Source organism: Cervus elaphus, chromosome 4 (assembly GCF_910594005.1).
Source record: "Cervus elaphus chromosome 4, mCerEla1.1, whole genome shotgun sequence".
Lineage (NCBI taxonomy): Eukaryota > Metazoa > Chordata > Mammalia > Artiodactyla > Cervidae > Cervus > Cervus elaphus.
In genome coordinates, this window is record NC_057818.1 from 15,315,780 (window position 1) to 15,337,324 (window position 21,545).

The window sequence follows — 21,545 nt, forward strand, 5'->3', positions numbered from 1 at the left end:
TTCGGCTCCCTCCTCCACACAGCTGCGCCAGAGCCCCTCCTGCTGGGGGTGGGTCACCAGAGGTCCCACGGGCCCCCCAGGGGTCAGGCTTCAGACCCACACAGTCTACGAGTGTGGCCTGAGCCCCCAGGACACAGCACAGCCCCGCGGGGAGAGCGGGCCCGTCCCTACCGCCTTCTGTCCCCGCCGTGGCCCGAGCTGCCCTGCTGCCCAGCGATGGGAAAGTCTGAATCTGTTGCTATTTTCTCTCTGTTATCGGGCCCTTATCTGGTCACTGTGCCGCCCAGAGGCCAGGGTCTCTCCCTGGCAGCCCCGTGCCTCTCCTGCCCGCCAGCTGACCAGAGCCAGCGAGACAGGGGGCCAGGCCTTCCACCAGCCTGGGGGGCAGTCTTTCTCCTCCGCCCACGATGCCCTGCCCAGCCCCCAGCCCCTCATATCCCTCCCTCTGCCACGCCCCTCGGTCTTCACCCCCATGCACCCTGAAACCCGCCCAGAGGAGTCCATAGGGCCCCTCCCTGGGGAGCTGAAACCATAGCAACAGTTGTAATATAGTCAGGCCTGTGCTCAGCACCCACTGACACCACCTCACTGAGCCCTGACCCCAGCCCCGGACACAAGCTGCTCTCGCAAGCTGCTTTCCACGTGGGACCTGGGCTGGAGGGGTGGGTGGCACACAAGGCCCAGGCCTCTGCTCTTCCTTCCTCCTGGAGTGCTCTTCCCCAGCCCCACTTGCAGGCAGTCTTCTGTCCCATCCCAGATCGCCGCTTACTTGTCACCTCCTCCAGGAAGCCTTCCCTGACTGGCCTTACCACCTCTCCTTGGTGGCAGTAGCCACACTTGCATTTTTCACATCTTTTTTTTCCTGGGGGATGGGGGGCAGGCCATGTGTTGGCTGCAGGGTCCCCAGGGCCTGGTGCAGGAAGGTGGACTCAGGGGAGGTTTCATGAGTGAATAGAGAACTAGGGAGTGAACAGCGGTTGAGCAGGAGGCTGTGGGCACCCATGTCCACCGCACTCCAGGTGGGGACCTGAGCAGGGTCGCGTGCCCACCAGTGTCCATCCCACCCCTGGGCCAGTGGGCCTGTGAGCATGACCAGGCCCCGGCCCCAACACTGAGGGAGGCCTGGCAGTCCCACCTCCCCTCCTCCTCTGTGCTTTCGGGACACAGAGGACCGCCCCACAGCTGTGAATGACTGTGTAACACAGCAGCTGCGTGGGGGGTCTTGGGAAAGGCCCACATCCGGGTCACGCATGGAGTCCAGGTGCGAGGCCGCCGGACTTGGCCCCAATTCTTTCACTTAATGTTTCCAGTGGCCTTGGGGGTGAGCACGGTCTGCAGAGGCCGGCAGGGTTCACCCGGGGCCTCTGGACTTCCCGACTCTGCGCCAGCTCCCTTGGGGCCACCTCGGGGGCTTTTGTCCCCCTCAGCCGCCAGCTCCAGCTTTTTTCTGGGCAGTCATTCAAAAGGACCCCCAGCTGTCTCACCATCAAAGCTGGGAGGACCAGGCAGCCCAGGACTTGGAAGGAGCAGGGATCGTTCCTCCACACAGAGTCTGTCTCAGTAATTCAGTTTTAAAGCATGAAAAAAGGGAGTTGATGAAATTCCACTATCAGCGCCAAGCCAATATGCAAAATATCTCACCCCCAATCAAATAGCTATTATGTTTTCATTTCCATTTCGGCGTCCGGCTTAATGAGTAGGAGACAGATCGGCTCGCGGGGTGTCTGCTTGCCGTGATAACCGAGGGGCTCCGGGCAGCGGGGGCTGTGCCCAGTGCAGGTGACCAGCATTGTCCCCCGTGGATGCCTCCAGACAGGTGCTCGGCCTTGGACCCCGCTGTCCACCCCTCCGGGCAACGGGGCTGGTGTCACCCTCACCCCAGGTCACGGGAGAGGCCTGAGCAGCAGCCAGGAAGTTGCAGTGTTGGGGGGTTCTGGCCGAGGGCCTCTGTTGACTCACCTGCAAAGTGGCCACGACTGGGGCTCAACTCTGGGGCGTTGGGAGGCCCCCAGGCACTTGCCCGTTGCACCTGACATCCGGGCCTGCCTCCCGCTGCTGCTCCCCATTCACACCTTCCCCACTGTCCTCCACCCCTGGGTTACGAGGCCAGGGAGGGCTTAAGGGGGAGACGTTTGTAGATGCTGAGCGCAGGGCTCAAAGACACGTGAAGCTCCATAGGAGCAGTACGCCTCCCCACCCTGGCCCCGTTTCCCAGGCCCTGCTGGGTGCAGGGCGTCAGTAACTGTTAATGTTGGTGTGATGTTGATGTTGGTGATGTTGGTGTTTCCTGCACACTTACTGTGTGTCAGGCCCTGATCACGGCTCCATGCAGATGAAATCAGGCTTCATGATGCGGGGTTGGAGCTATTACGATTTCTGAGCGCAGAGAGGTAGAGCGACTTGCCTGAAGTCACACAGCAAGGACCCCGCCTGCCTGGCCGAGGGCTGGCCTGGCCCAGCTGCTGGGGTGTCTGGGCAGAAAGGGTTCCTCAGGGATAAGCGGGGTCTTTTCTGGCCCAGGGCGCTTCAAGAAGCAGCAGTGTCCCTCTGGTCAGTGGAGAAACTTTCCTGCCCCCCTGCCCCCTCAGGTGGAGCCGGGACCCAGGTGCCCAGGTGGCCCCTGGGGTGTCACAGCGGCAGGGAGGCTCCAGCAGAGGATCCAAGGCCTCGTGGGGCAGGATTCACAGCATCACATCCCATCACATCCCTCTTGTGGGCCTGGAGCCACTTGCTGGTTGGCGATTGTCTCCCGTGTTATCAGAGCATTAATTGTGCTAGAATGAATTAGCGCCATTAGGATAAATTGCTGCGGCCGGCAGCCTCTTTCTTCACGCTCCTGTCACGCTTTGTGCCAAGCGGATGCCTTTGTTCTTTCATAAATGGAGCCGCCAGGAGCTGGGGCCTCCCTGGGTGGCTGAGGCCCACCTGGGCGGGAGAGTGGGATGGGGAGAGGCAAATGCCCAACCCCAGGACTCTGGTCCCCGCAGTCCCTGAAAGCAGGAGCTTCGCACCCCTTCTCCGGAGCTGGCCACTGAGGCCAGGAAGTCCCTGCCATCTGCATGAGGGCCCACAGCTTCGGGGCCCCCTCTCCACTCTGAGTAAGCTGCCGAAGCACCCGGGCTCTAGAAAGAGGCCGGCAAATGGGCCGACCCCAGGCCTGTGTGCTGCGCCCCGCAAGGCGACCGGCAGTGCTTGCTCCAGCCAACCCCACGGGCGGGGGAGGTCACAGAGGGTCAGGCCACCCACTCACCCCAGGGGCACGAGTCGGACCCTCCCAGCCTGCCGTGGAGCCTCCCTTGTGGGCGCACAGAGGAGAGTGCGCCATGCCATGAGGGTTCACCCCAGGGCTGGTTCTGTGTCTGAGCCCCACGGCCACGAGAGGTGAGCGCCAGCCGGCCCACCTCCTGTCCTTACAGCTCCATGGGGGCCTGGAGCTAGAATCCAGGGGTGCAGCTGAGCAGTGGGCGGGGAGGGGCGGGGCAGGTGTCCCAAGGAGGAGCTGGGAAGGGGGCGGGGTGAGGGTCTGGGGGATTGGCGGCGGGTGAGGTGGGACAGCTGCTCTCCACCGGTCTCGTGCCCCCTGCACAGGCACCGTCCTGACTCTGCCACCCTGGCCTGCAGGGTGGGGACCCTGCAGTGGGGACCCCCGGCAGGTTGCTCAGGTGGTCTGGGGTCAGGCTGCCTGCTCGGCTGTCAGAAGAGCCCTGCAGGGCGCCGCCCGCCCCCCCCCCCCCCGCCCCCCGCAGGAGCCTCTGAGGGAAGATGATGGGCTGGTTGCAGGCACCTTCGTGCCCACCTGTGCCTCATCGGCCATTGCCCCTTGAATCGGGTTGACGAGCTCCTCCTGTGGGCCAGGCCCTGGGGCACGTCCCCGGACTTCGGAACCCTGAGTGTGGGGACTTCCTGCAGGAGGGGGCCCAGGCATGGGGGCGACTGCGCAGAGGCCGGGGTGATGTCTCCCTTGGGGGGCCCGGCGAGCAGGCCCGGGCAGCGGGTGACTGGGTGACCCCCAGGTGTGGGAACCGGTGCAGGGCTTGGGGTGGGTACAGGGGCGGGGTACACGCATCCGGGGGGACGCCCTGCTCGTGGTCGCCCCCTTGAGGCCTCTGACCGCATAGGGGCTGAGACTCCGCCTGGTTCCCGCTGCGCCGGCCCCCGGGGCTGCGCCAGTTCTGACAGGGTCAGGGGGCCGGTGGTGGGTGCACTGTGAGGGGGCAGCGCCTCACGACTCCTCTGGGGCTGTGTCCGCAGGTTCCCTCGGAGATATGGAGGCCAAAGAAGAGGCCCAGGCCGCGGACTCCAGCCTTCCAGAGCGGGAGGCCACAGCGCTGGAGCCCGAGCCCGCAAGCCCTTCCAGTCCAGGTGAGTTGGGCAGTGGGTCCCGCAGGCCTGGCCCCGGCCTCCTGGGCTGCCCCCCATCCTTGCCACTTCACATGAGCCGGTGCCCGCCGAGGACTCAAGTTTCCACATGTGTGAAATGGGCGTTGTGCTGAGAGGTGCCTGCGGGCCGGCCGTGCCCAGCAGGGCCAGGAGAAGGCGTGGAGGGGGTCGGGGATGGGGGTCTAGAAAGCTGGGCCCTTCATGGCGCAGATGGGGAGAGCGAGGCCCAGAGGGGGCAGGTCTAGTCCAGGCTGAGTTGGGGTCACGTGGGCTCCAAGTGACCTCCCCGACTCAGTGAAACACAGACGCTTGCCTCAGCACATGGGCTCCCTTTACAAACGAGAGAATGAGGCCCCAAGAGGCTAAGTGATTTGCCGGGGGTCACCCTGCCTGTGAACTCCCAAACAGAATCCCACCCTAGGTCTGGATTCAGGTGGACTCCCCTGCTCTCTGCCGGCTACCCTCACCACCCCACCCCACCCTGGGCACCTGGAACCTTTCCTTGGGCCCTCCTGGTGGCAGCGTCCCAGGGGTTGGGGATGTGTTTCTGAAGCTGAGGACAGGACTTGGGAGGAGAGATTCCCACACACACCCAGGGGTGGATTAACTGACACCAAGGAGTCTCCTCTGGCCAGGTCCCTGGAAGGACCTCAAAGCTGGACCAGCCTCTCGGGCCAGCCACATCCTCAGATTGCCCCAGAGACCCCGAGGAGGAGGGGCCTCCCTGAGACGGAGGCCCTGGGGGAGGTCAGTGCCCTCACCCCTGTTTTCCAGAAGAGGGGCCTGAGACTGGGGGGCAGTCAGTAGAAGGTTTGGGGGTGGGCTCTGAGTCCTGCTCACCTCACCCCGCCCCCCTCTGCCCTGCTGGCCGTGGGTGGAAACCTCACTCCCACCCCTGCTCTGTGCCACGAAGCCTGGTGCACAGAGGCAGAGTCACCCCCAGGCCATAGTGTGATGGGGAGGCAGTCACAGGACTGAGTGGTGCTGTGACCCGGAGTGAAGGCCAGATGGGTGGGGGCAGGTGTGAGCAGACCTGCAGGATGTGTGGAGCTGCCCGTGCAAAGGCCCTGGGGTGGGACACAGAAGGACAGCAGGACAGCCCAGCAGGGCTGGGACTGAGGGGCAGAGATTCCAGACAGAAGGTGAAGGGGCTTCTCACTATGGACCCCCCACCCCCCTAAGGTGCCAGTGTCAGAGTCTCCCAGGGATAACCACAGGCCCCCAACAGGCCCCATCCTCTGAGACCTGCAGCCTGTGTGCCCTTCCCCAACGCAGCCCGTCAGGGTCCCGGCCCCTGCAGTGAGGCCAGGCCAGCAGGACTCGAGCCCAGGGCCAGGGCTCCCATCATCTTGAGCTCCCCTGAGCAGAGCGCAGAGCAGAGGGGCACAGGCCTGGACTCTGACACTCTTGTTCATGGCTGTTTCTGTCTCTGCCTTCATCATCTCCATCAGTCACTTAGCACTGCAGCCAGCACCCGCCCCGCCCACCCCAGCCTGGCCCCAGCCTCAGCCCTCTCTGAGCCTTGGTTTCCACATCTGTAACTGGGCCTGAGCCCCTCAGTGGCCCAGGGCGTGGCGGGGAGCCCTCACCACCACCCCCATCACCATCAGGTGCTGCGAGCTCACGGGGGCCTCGCTCTCCAGAGGGCCAGTGGCTGGTTCCTGGTGGACTTTGCCCCTGGGAGCCGGGTCCCTTATCTGATCTGGGAGCTGGGCTGCATGGAGTGGGGGCGGGCCCGGGGAGGAGCTGGAAAAAACAGTCGGGGTTGCACCTGGCACAGACTGCAGTGATAACGCGCTGATGGGCGCGATAAGGCGGCAGGAGCAATGTCTGCCTGTCGGGCAGGCCCAGCGTGGCTCCCGCGCAGTGGCTGGAGCTCAGATGCCAGCCGCGTTGATTTATAGCCAAAAATAATAGGACTTTTATACCGTGTGATTGATTTATTCGATGTTAATCACAGCCCTTATCACAGTATTAATAATCTGCCTGGTGCGTGACGTCACCAAGGGGGGGCTTTTATGGGACCTCATTGATTGGGGGCCGCAGTGGTTATCGGTCCAGCAGGGAAGGCAAATATGCCCTTTGGGCTGGAATTGGGTGCGGGGCTTGGCGGAGGGGCCCCCAGCTGCCAGCGAGGAGACCGGGAGCCGGGCTGCGCGTGTGCCCGCTGGCCTGGGCGTGCCGAGAGGCCATCCACACTCTAATTATTAACAGCAGTGGGGAGGGCACCTATCACTGCTGCAGTTAATGAGGGGCTGAGGGTTTTTTTTAAGGCCGGGGGGGCAAAACTGAGATGTCTGATCGCACCCCAGTTTGAAGAAGCCTGGGTGAGGGGGCCACTGCAGCCACATGCTCACCCACCTGGCTTCAGTATCCCTCTCGGCCGCGGGCCGGGGTGGACAGACACCTCGGTGTCCTGAGGCTCCAGGGAACCTACTGGTCTTCCTTTTTGCAGACGCTAATCCTCCACCCCCTCCGCTGCCGCCAGCCCCCACGTCCCCAGGAGGCCCTGAGGAGCCGGAGCATCGGGAGCCAGAGATGAGGCCGGAGGAGGAGGCAGCCAGCAGCCCCTGGAGCGGGCCAGGTAAGTGTGCCTGCAGCCGGGTCCGGCAGCGTCACCTCACAGGGCGGCCCTGGGGCCCAGCCAGTGGGGGGTCCTGAGAACCGGCCAGCTGACGGCGTGGGGTGGGGCGCGGTGGCCAGGAGGTGGGTGATGAGCTGTTGGGCCCAAGCCTGGCGGCTGTTCCAAAGTCCAGCCGGCCTGTGGGTCCACAGGTTCCCTGGAGGGGGCACCTAGCTGTGCCGATGCTCAGAGCTAAACCAGGCCCGCGCAGTGGACGGGCCTCTGAGGGTTCCTTGGAGGCAGGGTGTGGTCTGGCTGGGACAGCGGAGTAGCCGTAAGACGGGAAGGGCATCCGCCAGGCGGGAGCAGCAGGGCCAAGGCAGGGTGGCAGGGGTGTGGATCTGGAACTGCCCGCGTGCCAGGCCCTCGCCAGCCAGGAAGGGGCTCTGGCCTCGGGGGGTGGGAGGGACAGGAGACTGGAGGCGGCTCCAGCCCCCGGGGGTTCCTGGACGAAGGGCGTGTCTTTGAAGCGGTTCTGTGCCTCCCAGCACTGCCCCGCCCCACCCCATTTGTAGCTGGAACTGTGAGCTCGGGGCCCACTAGGCTCTCCCCGAGGCGCCCCATTTCCACCGGCTTGAGTCGCAGGCGGGCTGGGCCCATCGCCTGTTCCTGCGATTCCTAATCGGAGCTGATGGGCTCACCCGGCACAGTGCGGCTGGCCGTCTGGGCCCTGCGTGGGGGCCGCTAGGTGAGGGCGGGCGGGCGTGGCCCTGGTGAACACAGGGCCTGGATGGAGGCCGCACTCCCGGGCCAGGTGCGTGGCCACATAGCAAGCACGTACTGAGCACCTGCTGTGTGCCGGACGTCAGCTCTGAACAGACAGGCTCCTGGGGAACTGGGACACTAGTGCGGCTAGCAGCGCGGGGAGGGAGGTCGCAGGGGACGTGCAGCTAGGGCCTCAGCTTGTGGGGGCCGGGATGACCTCACCCGGGCAGAGAGGACCCCCGTGGTCTCCCAGGGGTGTTAGAGATGCTCTCCTGCCGTTCAGTTCTAGTAGCCCTGTGAACCTCGTTGTGATCCCGAGGTGCCAATGAGACAGTGCTGGATTGATTAGTGGTGTCTGCAGGACACCAAAGAGATGAGGGCTTATGTGTTTTCCGGGCTCCCTGCTGTCTTCACACACCTCTTTCTGCTGTATGTGCACGTCTGAGGCCCAGAGAGGGCAGGGTTGGCCATTGGTCACAACCAGGATGGGGACCACGACCACAGACTCAAGGCCAGGGGCGAGTCAGTCCACTGAGAGCGTGGGTGGGCCGTGGAGCACCCTGGGTCAGACAGGCTGGGCCCCCGTGCTAGCCCAGGACGGGAAGGGGCGTTAGCACAGCCCCTCTGCTGCGGTCAGGACTCCTCGGCTGTCCCCACGTCACCCTGGTGACCCAGTGACAGGCAGGGAGGGGCCCCGGGAGCCCTGGCCAGCTGTGCCCACAGCGCACGGAGCACCTGGCCAGGGACAGGCCTCAGGCCACGTGTCTATGCAGCCCGAACCACCGGTCGGGGATGGCTGAGCTGGACACCCCCCTGCAGGGCCAGGCCTCTCCACACACAGGGGACAGAGCCGTGGGGCTGGGGCCGACTCTGCTGCCCCATTTTCCTTGGGTCTAGGATGAGGTAACAGCAAGGCACCTAAAGACTCCAAGTCAGCCCTGCTTTGGCCCCATGGCTCCCACACTCCAGGGTGGTCCAGGGACCACCACCAGTCCAAGGATTGGATCCTTTGCAGGCGGGGGCTGAGACTGCAGTCTGGAGCGTGACTGCAGTGACAAAGGGGCTGGGCTGTCCTCACACCAGCCCCTGAGGCAGGCACAGAGCAGCCCTGGGGCTGGTCCACGTCACCGCCCAGAGGCAACACACCAGACTCCAGCCCTGGAGCTCTGGCTGTGCATGTGTGGACGCCGGCCCAGCTGTCCTGCGTTGGCCCCTGCCCACCATGCGGCCTTCTTAGCATCCGCATCCATGTTCTACAGACAGGAAGGCAGAGGCCCCTGGAGATCAGGGCCTGGCCTCAGGGTGGCTGTGGGGGCCGTGGCTTGGGTGGGTGCACTCGGGAGCTTCCTGCGCTATTTGCATCTTCGGGGGGCCATGGGGGGGCTCCCTGTCAGTCCCCACAGATAGGAATTTCTGTGTAGTGGGCAGCGATGGGCCGATAAGCGGTCGCTGGCCAACCGCCGTGGTGGCCGTCCTCTATCAGACCCCAAACAGGCCACACTTATCGCCTGGCCGGGAAGCCAGAGAGGCCCCGTGGGCTCTTATCTTGTAGGGACCGCCCCACTGGTGATGGGAGGCAGGCCTTGCCGGGGCCGGCTGGATCAGCGTCCCCAGGGGCAGCGCCCGGCCCAGGGACCGGCCAACCAAGGGAAAGGGGTGTGCAGCCAAGCCTTCGCCAGGTCCTGGTGCCCTGGTGGTTCCCTGGCCCCTCCCGCACGGTCCCTCTGACCCCTTCCCCAACTGAGGATCTCTTGAAATCCAGTTCCTCCTGCCCCATCCCACGTGAGGACTGCCACCCTGGGGACCTGGCTTGTCAGGCCAGGGATGGTGGTGGGGGGCTACCTTTCCTTCTGGGATGGAGGCGCCAGCCGGGACCACGTGCACCCTGTCCTGCCTGGCTCTGGGGGGCCACTGAGCCTCAGTTTCCCGTGTGAGGCCCAGGGCTCACACACATCTGGTACGGCCCTGGCAGGGGGTGGCCCCCCACCCCTCGCCTTCCTCGCTACTGTCTTCTGCTGGCCAGGACAGCTCCTGGGTCAGACCCATGCCAGGGGGTGCTGAGACCGCAAGGTCCCAGGGCATGTGAGTCGACCCGGCAGAGAGGCTGGGCCACACGCCTCTGTTCAGCCACGCGTGGGTCTGGTGCAGCTGCCCTTCCTGCAGGGGTCCAGGCCCTGAGCAGAGACCCCAGGAGATACCTCCACCCCAGGCAGAAGGGAGGCCTTCCAGCTCCTCCTCCCCGGGGGCCCTGGATGCGCGCCACACACACGGTGAAATCTGGGCCATAGGGTGTTTGAGGGGCCTGTCAGCTCCAGCCTCGTTACTGCCCCCATGCCAACTGCCCCCCACCCCCGCACCCCACCACGACCCCAGAGTTCCAGAAACAGGTGGGGAGGCACTCAGGATGTCACTTCACTTCAGACGTCAAGAGCGTCGTCAGCTGCCGGCGGCTAGTTCTCAAGTGCGACTGCTTCAAGCAGGAACCCCATCCAGACCCGGCTGTTCTGAGAGGCCGGAAGCTGCCTGCCCAGGCCTGGGGCCAGCTTTGCTGAATGACTGGGGCAGCTTGCCTGACTTCTCTGGGCTTGGTTTCCTTGCCTTTATAAGCACGCAGAGCAGAGCCAGCTCCCCACTCAGTGCCAGCAGTCTGCCAGGACGGCCCAGGCCCCTCTGGGCCAGGGAGGGTCTGGGGGAGAAGCCACTGTGTGAGACCACGCAGCAGGGAGGGGCCCCTGCTGGTAACGGGCACCTTGGCCAGGGGTCCCTGCTGACCGTCAGGAGCCCGGGGTCCTGGCTGGGTCTGCAGAGAGGTCGCTCCCCTCCTCCGAGCGGCAGGGGCAGCAGCCCTGGGGGTGAGGCTGGTACGGAGGCCATACCAGCTGGGCAGGGGCACCCCCATCCTCATGGAGCCCAAACACCACCAGCCCCGTGGACTGTCTGGGAGGGGAGGGTCCTCGCCAGAAAAGTGACCCCAACACTGAGGTCAGCAGTTCCGCGTGGATGTGGGAGAGGAGAGTGCCCACCAGAGCACAGCCCACGCCAGGACCCCAGGGAGCTGAGCCGGGTGCTGGGGGGAGCGTCTGGTCCCAAGAGAGGGGGTCCCTGGGGCTGCCACTGGGAAAGTGAATGAGAGCAGAGCAGGGGACCCACCCCGGCCATGAGTCTGTGGGGCGGCTGCAGTCCACAGTGGGGAGGGGGTGTTGGGCACAGGGCTGCCCTGCCTGGTACTGTCCTCATCTCCCGTTGAGCCACCAGCCCGAGTGAGAGGGTAGAGGAGAGGGGTGGACGGCAGGGTGTTTTTATCTTTGAAATGACCTTGTTTGTGCAAGGGGCTGGCTGTTTAGAGTTCCGATATGCAGATGGCTGGGAGCTATAATCTGAAATCCCCACCTCGCATCTGTGATGGCCCTGCCCTACCTCTGCTCCGCGGCCCCAGTGATGGGCTCCCCCTTTGCCTCCCCAGTTAACGTGCAGGAAAAGCAGAGGGGTGGGTACACAGGCAGCCCCAGGGAGGGCTGCGAGCCCTGAGGGTCCCCTTCAACTGTGGAGGGTCCTGGCCCTATCACCCGCCTCATGGCCCCCGTTGCAGTGGCGGTTGGCGTGACCTCAGCCTCCTGGCCGGGGCATGAGAAACAGAGGGCAGTGAGTGGGGGCTGTGCTGGGTTTGGGCCCCCAGGGACCCGAGAGCCTCTGCAGCCAGACCTCGTGGGGGTCCCCTCCCCCCAGGGACTTGCCTGGGGCAGACCACATGAGCACTTCCCATCCAGTTCTCTGCGTGCCTGCCCAGGAGGCAGCATGGTCCAGACACCCCTGAGTGCAGGGCTGTCCACCTCAGGGGCAGTGAGCAGCTGGGGAGTGAAGGAGTGAACCTAGGGGACCCCAGGGCTCCCCACCAGCTCTGGTGGCTAGTCAAGTGGCCCTGAGCATGGCCTGGGCTCCACAGATGGCCAGGCCCGTGACCTGACAGTGTGGTCAGAGCCCCAGGAACAGGGTCCCTTCACCTGTAAGTGTATCGGGGCCTGGAACTCTTTCCTGGTGACCTGTGTTTACAAGACAAAATTCAGATGACCAAACATGAGGTGTCACCTTCTTGGTTCTCAGCTTCATCCCAGGCCCTTGAGGCCAAGATGGGAAGGCTGGCCACGTCCCCACTGCACTGCAGGTCAGCAGAGGGGACAGCCAGCTTGTCAGGCCACGACAGCACCATAGGTGTACCCCACCCCCAAGGTGCAGCCTAAAGAATACATTGGAGTGGGGCAAGGGTGTTCAGTGAGGAGCGGGCACATGCAAATGCCCTGAGGTTTGAACAGCATGGGCGCAGCTGGAGCAGGGTTGGGGAGAGACAGGACAGGCCACAGATGGGTCAGGGTTTGGGCTCAAGGCCATGGACTGTAGTGAGATGCCTCCACCGTCTTGGCTGTAACATGGGGTGGGCGTGAAGCAGGGTGTTTGGTTGGCCGCTGCCTGGAGAGTGGGCTAGTGGACACCACCTCTGGGAGCAGGGGGCGGGTATGACGGCTGCTGTTTTCCACTTGGGCCCCGGAGCAGCTTCTTCTCTGTGCAGGGTCCCGGGGTCTGCCGGAGGTCTGGCATGCTCGCCCAGGAGCATGCGCAAGGGGGTCGGGCTAGCCGTCTGGGTGCACTCAGTGGACTAATCTTGCCGCCTGGAGTTTCTCTGCAGACCTCAAGGTTTGTTATCGGGCGGCGGCGGTGGGCAGGCGGCTGAGGCAGGACGGCCCGTCCTGATGGACAGCGGGGAGATGGGCTGATACGGCCTGGCCACACGGCCCCTCCCGCCCGCTCGGCATGTGTGGGTGGGAAAAATCATTTCAGCTATTTTGTGTTATCACTGGGCCTGGCGTTGCGGCCCAATAGGCCCATTTATCTTAGATTAGCGGGGGGGGGAGGGGCACAGGAGGGAGCAACGGCGGGCGGTGGGGGTCAGCCTGGGGTCAGCTCAGAGACCAGAGCCAGGAGCGCCAGGAGCCACCTTCTCTCCGTGTTCCACGCCAGATGTCCCCAGAGAGATGTGTTCCCTGAGACCGCCCCCCTACCCCCGTCCAGAGGGCCCTCCACCCATCCTGACCCCCTTCGCAGCTGAGTGGACCAGGACTGGAGCAGTGGGGAGGGGGCGCACCGAGGAGGGGGTCGTTGGTTTTTGGAGCCGCCATCCTTGCCAGGTGGTTACTACGTACCGCCAGCTGGAAAGGGGAGGTGTGTCTCCGGTGATGCGGGCCGTTAGAAGCAAGTAGTGGGGGTCTGCAGTCCAGGAGTGGGCCAGAGAAGGGGGTTGTTTATTCACTCAACAAACCCCTGTGCTTCCTGCACTTACTCAGTGCCAGCATCATCCCGGCCCCCCAGGGGACTGTTGTTTCGATCAGGGAGACAGAGACTAAATAATAAGTAAAAGCATCACATGTCCAGGGGTGTTAAGAGGGTGAGGCTCTGGAATGAACTGAGGGGCGGCCTGAGCCGCGTTTGAGCAAAGACCAGAAAAGTGAGGGGAGCTGGCTGCCGTCTGGGGACTGCTGACCAGGACGGTCTCAGAAAGCAGGCGGATCCCACTCTGTAGGTGGTTTTCATGGAAATGGGGTTCAGGGTCACAGGCTTTGGCTGGCTGTGACTCTGACGGGCCCCCTTGAGTTCCTCCTTGGCTCCCTCTCAAGCCCTTCCCTAGGGCATCAGTCCCCAGGCTAGGGGAGTGGCCTGAACCCCCAGCCAGCGTCCAGCAGCACAGCTCAGCGCTGCCGTCCCCTGAGCAGGGCCCTGTGGGAGAGCCCCAGAGCCAAGGCTGAGCTAGGGCCATCAGCCTGAGGTCCCTCCTTCTGGCTGGCCTGGCCCACGTGGATGCCGCGTCGTGTGCCGCCCGGTGGGCACCAGAGGCCCAGGTGCCAGGCCACACACAACACCCCAGGAGGGCCCTGAGCAGAGGGCCTGCACCCCCTCCACCCTTAGTGGGGGCTGAGGCCATGGCCCACCACCCCCAGACGTGATGCTTCAGCCCAGCTAGTGGAAGCCGCCCTTCGGCCCCATTCTGACTTCAACCTCCGCCCCGACAAAGGCCCGGGCCTCGGGTCACTCAGGGGGCCAGGACCCATGAGCAGGGCTGGCAATCCATGGGCCGCTCTTTAGCAAGACTTGCCCATCATCCCACTGGACTTGCCCGCCACACAGCCTGTCCACTCACTAACTTCCATTTTCATTCATTGAGCACCTACTGTGTGCCAGTCTTTGTCACGGACCCTGGGGGAGCCCCGGCCCTCCCAGGGCCACGGACTATGCGGAGAGCGGTCAGCAGGGGCCCAGAAGCTAAGCAGAGAAGGTGACCGAGAAGGGGCACGCATGGTGAGGGGTACGTGCCTCTTGCCCTCGGGGATCTGCACCAGGAGGTCCGCGGCAGGGAGCCGGCCCACCTGTGCGGCTGGTGCGGGCCCGGCGGGGAGACCACACGGGCCAGCCCGGCAGCCTTGTGGCAAGTGGACTATAGGGGCTCCGGTGTGGACACGAGAGACCCATGGAAAGGCTGACACTGAAATGTGGTGGCAGGCACCGTGCTCCCGTGTTTCAGGCGAGGACAATGAAGCCCAGAGAGATTCGGGGGGGACCCGGGCTGGGCCCTGCAGTCCCGCCTCCCGGCCCAGCCCCACAGGGTTCTCCGGGCCCTTTGGTGGGCGGCTGTGGACCCTGTGCCGGCAGAGATGGAGGGGGCACGGGGTGCCCTGCAGGGAGCGTGACCAGGCCCAGATCCCCCTCTCCCAGCGGCGGGTGGGGGCCCAGGCCTGGCCACTGACCTCACCGCCTTCCGGGAGTGGCTATCTGCGGCTGGGCCGCCTATCTCTGCCGCGGGTGCTAATCGAGCCGGCTTCCTCCTCCGCCCTCCCGCCGGCTTCCTGCCCTGGCTGCCCCCAACCCCGAGGCCGGGCGTCTGAGCGTCCGCCTGTCCCGCCAGGGCCTCCAGACATCAGGGCTGCAGGGCCACCTGGCCCCGGCTGGAGCCCCTGGAGAGGGCGGCCCCTCCCGGAAGCATGCTTCCTCATCCTCCTGGGCCCACCGTGGCCTGGGACGCCTCAGCTCGCCTCCCCTCCCACCCCCCACCCCCCACCCCCCACCTCCTGTGGAATGCGCAGGCCACACACAGGACGCCAGGCCAGCTTCACAGCAGGAGGTCAGGGCCTCGCCGGCTGTCACTATCATCCGTGCCTTCGCTGGTGAGGGACCTGAGTGGCCGCGGTTACTGCCACCAGCACCGGTGACCATCCAGCTACTCCCGGCTGGGGGAGCCCACTGACCACGGGCATCAGGACAGACTGACTTCTTGCCGTCCCACTCCTACTGGGGTGTATGGCTTGGCACCTGGGCCGCGCGTCTATGGGACAGGAGCCCGGACACTCGGGCCATCTGGAAGAGCCAGGAGGGCTGAGGACGGTGGGCGGGATGGCAGAGCGGTGTGTGTGCTGTGGGGCCCCCTCCAAGCCCTCACGGGGGACACCTTGGGGCGGCCTGGGGCTCAGGGCCCTGGGGGCGGAGGGAGACCGGGGCAGGGCCACCCTCACGCCCTCACGCCTGACTCTGCCTGTCTCGGGATCTCCCTGCAACCCAGGGAGCGGGCAACTCTGGCCGGCCCATCTGACAGGTGAGGAAGGCGAACTGCAGAGGGTTGGCCAGACCAGGAGGGGAGCCGCCCCTGGCCTTCCCGATCTAACAGTGTCCCTGAGCCCCTCCCACCCGACGCTGGGCTCCTTATTTATTTATTTATTGTTAGTGCTCTGTCTGTGCGCTAACTTCTTATTTCCTCACCGCGTGTTTCCATTACTACGGCAGTGGACGCGACCGATAAGATCGGTGCCTGGAGATGGGACAAAGGGGCTGCCATCGGCTCGAGGGCTGGTCATATCCTGCCCGAAGGGGCCGAGCGGGGCCTGAAATGAGCGATGTTATCAGGGCATATTGTGTGTGGGGGGGAGGGGTCCTGCTGCCTTGGCCACCCCTCCCCTTCCAGACAGAGGCTCTGTGTCCACCCCTCCCTGACCCCATCCCCATCCCCACACACACAGCCCCTCCGCTAGGTGGCCCTGGCATCTAGTCAGCCAGCCCAGGTCCCAGGTCCGCTGTGGTCTCCATGGGGCTGGGAGCTGCTGGGTGCAGTGGGTGCCAAGTTGGCCACCGCAGCCCCGCAAGTGCTCACACAGGTCCAGGTGCTCAGGCCAGAGCCTCCTGAGCCCCTCAGGGCGCCCAGATGCCCCTGCCTTGACTCAGCAGTTCAACTTCTAGGAATTTACCCCAGAAAAAATAATCTCAAACGCAGACAGGCGTAGGGTGGTGTGGTGGTGTGGATAGTCATCGCCGCGTGCAGAAGATAGTAAGCCATCAATGTTTTTATTTCTGCTGCTCTGCAAAATGTCCACATGAAAGGGGAGAAATGATTCCCAAAGAAACAGATTGCGCACAGACGCCCTGCCGTGCTGTGAGTGCGCCTCCTGCCACCGCTGCCTCCCCGGGCCCAGGCCTTTCTGCCTCCCCTGCGGGCCCGGGACCTGGCAGAGAGGGCAGGAGCCATCACCTCAGCAGATGAGAGGGGTGCAGGTCCCGAGGCAGAGACCCGGTGGAGCCCAGCTGTGGGGTGCAGACACGCGTGCTCTGTGGAGGGTCAGCGGGGGCGCCCTGGAGGCTCCTGGGCAGAGGCTCGGGGAAGGGCGCTGTGTCTGGAGCTGGGGCCGGCCGGGGCCCGCTGTGTGCAGGAAGCAGGGCCTTCTGTCCTCTAGCCGCTTCTTCCTTGCCCCTTCCCCACCCTGCCCCACCCCATCCGCCCACCCCCAACACACGGGCAGGAAGAACAGAGCGCTCGACAGGAATCAGAGTCTGGGCTTGAACTCCGTCACCACCGCGCTGTGTGGCCAGATCCCCTCTGACCCTTGGTCTCCGCCTCTGTGAACGCAGAGAATCGCCACCCCCAGGGCACGTGGTAGCTTGAGGACTGAGTCATCCACGTCCTGGGTGCAGGCATCTGCAGGTCCGCACGGCTCCTGAGAAGGGCTTACAGTTCTCGGGACCGGCCTCATGCTGGGTCATCCTCAGGGGCCCCGGGCCTGTGCCCCAGAGCCCTGGGGCCTTGGGTGACACAGCCCTCCCCAGGCTCAGCCTCCTCCATGGGCGGAGTAGCCCAAGGGTGTTCACACAGGGTCTGCTAGTGCTTCTCCCAAGGGAGATTCTTACTCCCTAGGGGCTGGCCCTGCGGGGTGGGGTAGTGTGGCAACTTCCTCGATGGTGTTGGCCAACCTCAGTGCCCACCACTGCCCTTAGGGCCGGAGTGGGCCCCTGCCAGGCTGGGATGGGCACCCTCCCTTTACCCTCTCAACCACCCAGCCTGGGCCCAGAGCCTCAGCTGCCTTCATGCCCACCTCTCCTGCCCATTCACAGTAGAGAGACAGGGCCCGAGGGGCAGATGGGTGGGACCAAGGCACGGGGCAGCGGGGCCAGCTGGGCCGACTGAGAGGTGGTGAGCTGGAAGCCGGCCGGAAGGAAAGGCCCTTGGTGGCGTTGGCCCCTGGAAAACAGGGCCGAGGCCAGGACGCCCAGGCTGATAGGAGCCTGATAAGCTGTTTGCACAGGAGGTATTTTCCTTACCTTATCACAGGTCCTGCTTCCAGCCCACCCCTCCAGGACCAGGCAGGGCTGAGGAGAGCCAGGGACCCCCTCCCACCCGGTTTCTCAGGCCACAGGGTCTCTCCCGAGATCAGAGTCCCAGGGCCTGGAGCTGCTGGGGCCCTCTGCCCACTCTGCAGGTGGGAAGGCTGAGGCCTGGAGACCAGGACAGTTCTTTTTTTCTTCTAAGCTTTTCGAGAAGGCTGGAGAGACCACGCGGCCACCAACTTTGCGGCCCTGGGGCCCCGCGGGCCGGTGGGCGAGGGTGGTCCGTCGGAACCCTGGTGTGGGGCCGGCCCCACCCTGCACTGCTGGCTCTCCCCAGGCAGTCCCAGTCTGCCATTAGCCGGGGCCAGGGTTCAGCCCGATAGAGATAGGCTGTTGTTCTGTGTCAAAAAATCAATAATCCCAGTGATGTCCCAGCGATAGGAAGAGAAGTTCACAGCACCAGCTGGCAGGGGCGGGGGGGCAGGGGCTCAGCGCCTGGGGGCTGGCGTCACCCGCTGGCGGGTGGGGCCAGTCCACAGTGGACTCCAGGCCCAGGGGCCAGCGTGCCCCCCTCCTCGCCCATCCTGCGTGCCAGCTCTTCACAGATGGGAAGCAGGAGCCTCAGGGGCGGCTCTGAGCCTCCATGCATCTGGGGTACCAGGGCAGGTACAGGCGGGCTGGGGGACATACCCCACCCCCGCCCTACACGACCAGCTGCCCCTTCTCCCAGGCCTGTGGCTCGTCAGCAGGGCCCGGGTCCTCAGCCCCAGGTCCACCCCCCTGCCACCATCCTGCAGACAGATGCCCGCAGGGTGGGCTGCACCCAGGCGCTCTCAGCACAGCCAGCGGCCAGTGCCCCCTGCCCAAGGAGTACATTCTAGGGAGAGACTGAGAGCCACTGAACGCACACGTGGGCCCCTCGGCCCTGGAGGCAGCTCAGGGCACAGTGAGCTGGTGGAGGCACCCCCACTGCATGCATGAGGGGACTTGGGAACAGAGGCCCCCAGCCAGGGTGTCCAGGGTCCTGCCTCCTGAAGGGCCCTTCCTGGCCTAGGCCCTGCGGTGCCTGGCACCACCAGCCCACAATGGACGGGCCTCCGTGCCGCCCCCACCAGCCCCCTCTGCCGTCAGCTCCAGGGAACCTGCCTGCCTGCCGGCTCCACCCCGCATTAGGCGGGCCCCATGAGGCACAGCCACCGTGGGGGCAGGTGTGCCCCACCCCAAGGGAGGGGCTTGAGAGGGGTCCTCTGAGTCTGAGCTCCAGCCCTGCCCCCACCGCTGGCCACTGTGAGTGCAGGGACTGTGGACAGCTTCTTGGGAAGGAGCTTCTGGGCTCAAAGCCCTTTGAAAACCTCTGGCCTGGAATGAGAAGGCCACCCCATTCCAGGGAGGCTCAGCCTCTGCCCAGCCTGGAACTCAGGGATGCTGGCAGAGGGCACCAGGCTGGCAGACCAATGGGAGACCCACGAGCGGCAGTGCGCCACTGGGGCAGCTCCCAGCAGTCCTCTCGTCTGACTTCCCTGTCAGTGAATCGGGCATCGTCTTGGTCACCGCCACAGCTCCAGAGTCAGGCTCTTGGTAACGTGAACTACACAGCGGAGATCTGATGGAGCTCGGCCCCCAGAGTGGGTGTGGGATAGGGTGGCGTTTGAGGCCAAGGGGCGGCAGGCTGCACTGGGCTCCAGCAGGTCGTGGTCCCGTGGGAACCAGAGCCTGGCTCTGTCTCAGCATCCAGTTACCCCCACGAGGCCAGAGACCCTGGTGTATGCCATATGATTCTTAACTCGTTGCAGCCCGTCACCATTTTCATACGTGCCCCCAGCTCTCAGCCCCTCCAGCTGTTTCTGCTGGTTCTAGGCTCTCCTGCCAGGGTCCAGGTACTCCAAGGGGCTCCCTGGGGGAACCCAGGCTGGAGGCAGAGGGGAAACCCTCACCCGGCCCCAAAGAGCCACTAATCCTCCGAACACTCAAGTGGCTTTGTTCTGAGCCAGTGGCTCCCTGAGCTGTCTTATCTAGAAGGCGTGCGTCAGGTTATTCCTTCCATCTTGTCCATGCCGCTGCTGTGGGCCCAGGGTTCCAGGGTTGGGCCTGACAGGCAGGACTGGTGTCAGGATGGCTTCCCACCCTGCTTAGCTCCCCTGAGGAAAGGGGACAGGGACAGGATAGTGCCTAGGGCCCAGAATGCTCAGCCTCTCCTTGTGCTGGCTTTGCTGTGAGCGAGAGCATACTGCCTGGGTCGGGTCGCAGGTTGGGGTCAGGGAGATCTGGGCTTCACCCTCCTGTGCTGCTTGCTGGCCCTGTGACCTAAGACCATCCCCTGACCTCTCCAAGATGTGTTCTCCACGCCTTGCAATGAGTGGCAGAAATAGACCCCACCAATTTTACCCCAAAGCTTAACCATGTCCCTTTGACACTTTGTCCTTGTGAGTCACAGCTGGGAGCCTAAGTCTGTACAAAAGGCACCATGGTCACTAGTGACTGCAGAGTTAGGATCAAGCTCCGCCCCTTTTAATTTCCTGATGTGGGATTCAGGTGTGGCCTGATTCAGGCCATCTTCTGGTCCTGAGGCCTGGAGGGCGGGACAGCTTAGAGAAGGCCACCAAGCCTGTCAGCAGCCAGGGTGAGAGTCTTGCCACAACCCAGCCTGGGGCACCAGCCCAGGTGGGAGAAGCCACATGGCTCCAGCAGGTGTGTGGGCCTCCTGCAGAGCAGCTGGCTGCCCACCATGCACTTCAACCTCGCTGGCTCACCCAGGCACATCCCACAGCGCTGCTCATGCCGCAGGACCTGGGTCCCCCTCCTGGCCTGTCCACAGTCCCCTCCTCTGGGCCTTGTTGCCCCGTCGGTAAACAGGAATCAAAAGCAGGCCGGCAAGTGGGACCTAGGGTGGGAGCGTTCGGAGGAGATGATGGGAGTTTGCCGTCTGCCCCTCCAGCCAGATCACAGGATAGCCACACATGGCCAGGGCCTCAGCGCCAGTATAGACAGACCCTCCCCTCCCAGCCCAGAGACTCCATGGTCACAGAGCAGGAGGGAAGGTGACCAGCTCCGGGTCTTGTGTGTCCAGATGGGCCCCCACAGCCTTGGTGGTGCCCACCCTACCTGGTCAGGCTAACCCCACCACCTGGCCTGCTGCGTGACCTTGAGGGAGGTGCATGCCCCTTCTGTGCCTGCTTGCACGTTGGTGCAGGACATGCTGCTCTGGGACCAGGCCCTTGGAGACTTCTAGAACCCGCTAGGGCGGAGCCTGCTCACTCTGGGGTTTTCTTCTTCTCCCTCTCACTCCTTCTGTCCCTTTTCTGTGACTTTTATCAAAGGCAAACAGCATGATCCCTGAGATAGGGCCGCTCCCGACAAAGCCGGGGCCAGCTGGCCCCCGGGAGCCGCAGGGCGGGGCCGGGCGGGAGCGATGAGGCCGATTAGATAAGTGGGTTCTGGCAGTGACCCCAGGGTGGGCACCCACACACTGATCCCAGAGCCCACCGTTCAGGGCGGGGACTGCCGGGCGGCTGGCCTTTGTACCCTGGAGGCCACTGGCCATTAGCACAAATGGAGCCCGGCCCCTGGAAGGAGGGGCCAGCCAGCAGAGCGCGGGGCAGGCCTGAGCTCACAGACACTCCTGAGGACATCAGGGCCCTTCGGGCAGAACCGCCAAGCGGCCAGTGGGCCGTGGTTCGGCAGGACCTGGGGGTGGCTGGGCTTGCGGGCTCTGGAGCCAGATGGTCTGGGTTGGAGCCCCGGATCCTTCCTCAAGAAGGAGCTCAGGTCTGGCCAGATGGCTGCAGCCCTTGCTGAGCATCCGAGCTCTCTGGGCCATTCCAGTGGGAAGCACAGGGAGACCAGAACCTTCTCACTGTTTCGCCTGCTGTTGAAGGAGGTAGCCAAGGACTCCAGGCTGTGGGACAGAGCTGGGGGCAGGGCCAAGTCTGAGGACAGCCCTTTGCAGCCCTGGCAGGACCAGAGGTGTGGAAACACCCAGGCGCAGGGGAGGGGGCGTGCCGGGCCCACAAGCTGACGGGCACCATCTTTACTCTCGGAGCCACCAGCCCAGCAGGTGACCGGAGGCTCAGCGAGAGCCAGGCAGTGGCAGGACTGGCCTGTTTGTAGACTCCAGACCCCAGTGCTCCCAGCCGCCACCCCATCTTCTGGGCTCCCACTCCAGGCCTGGGGTGGCCATGCCCAGTCCTGCCTCCTTTCTGTGGCCTCT

The 21,545-nt window shown here is 64.5% G+C and overlaps 1 protein-coding gene across 3 annotated transcripts in view; it reads left to right on the forward strand.

Annotated features, from left to right (window-relative positions):
- Positions 1–21,545, forward strand: part of ZFPM1 (zinc finger protein, FOG family member 1) — a 65,588-nt gene that overhangs the window by 24,410 nt on the left and 19,633 nt on the right. For all 3 annotated transcript variants that reach the window (XM_043898267.1, XM_043898268.1, XM_043898266.1), the window contains 2 exons: positions 4,252–4,362; positions 6,836–6,964. In XM_043898267.1, the coding sequence (XP_043754202.1) occupies positions 4,266–4,362; positions 6,836–6,964 (226 nt within the window). In that variant the 5' untranslated portion in view covers positions 4,252–4,265. The remainder of the gene's footprint in view (positions 1–4,251; positions 4,363–6,835; positions 6,965–21,545) is intronic.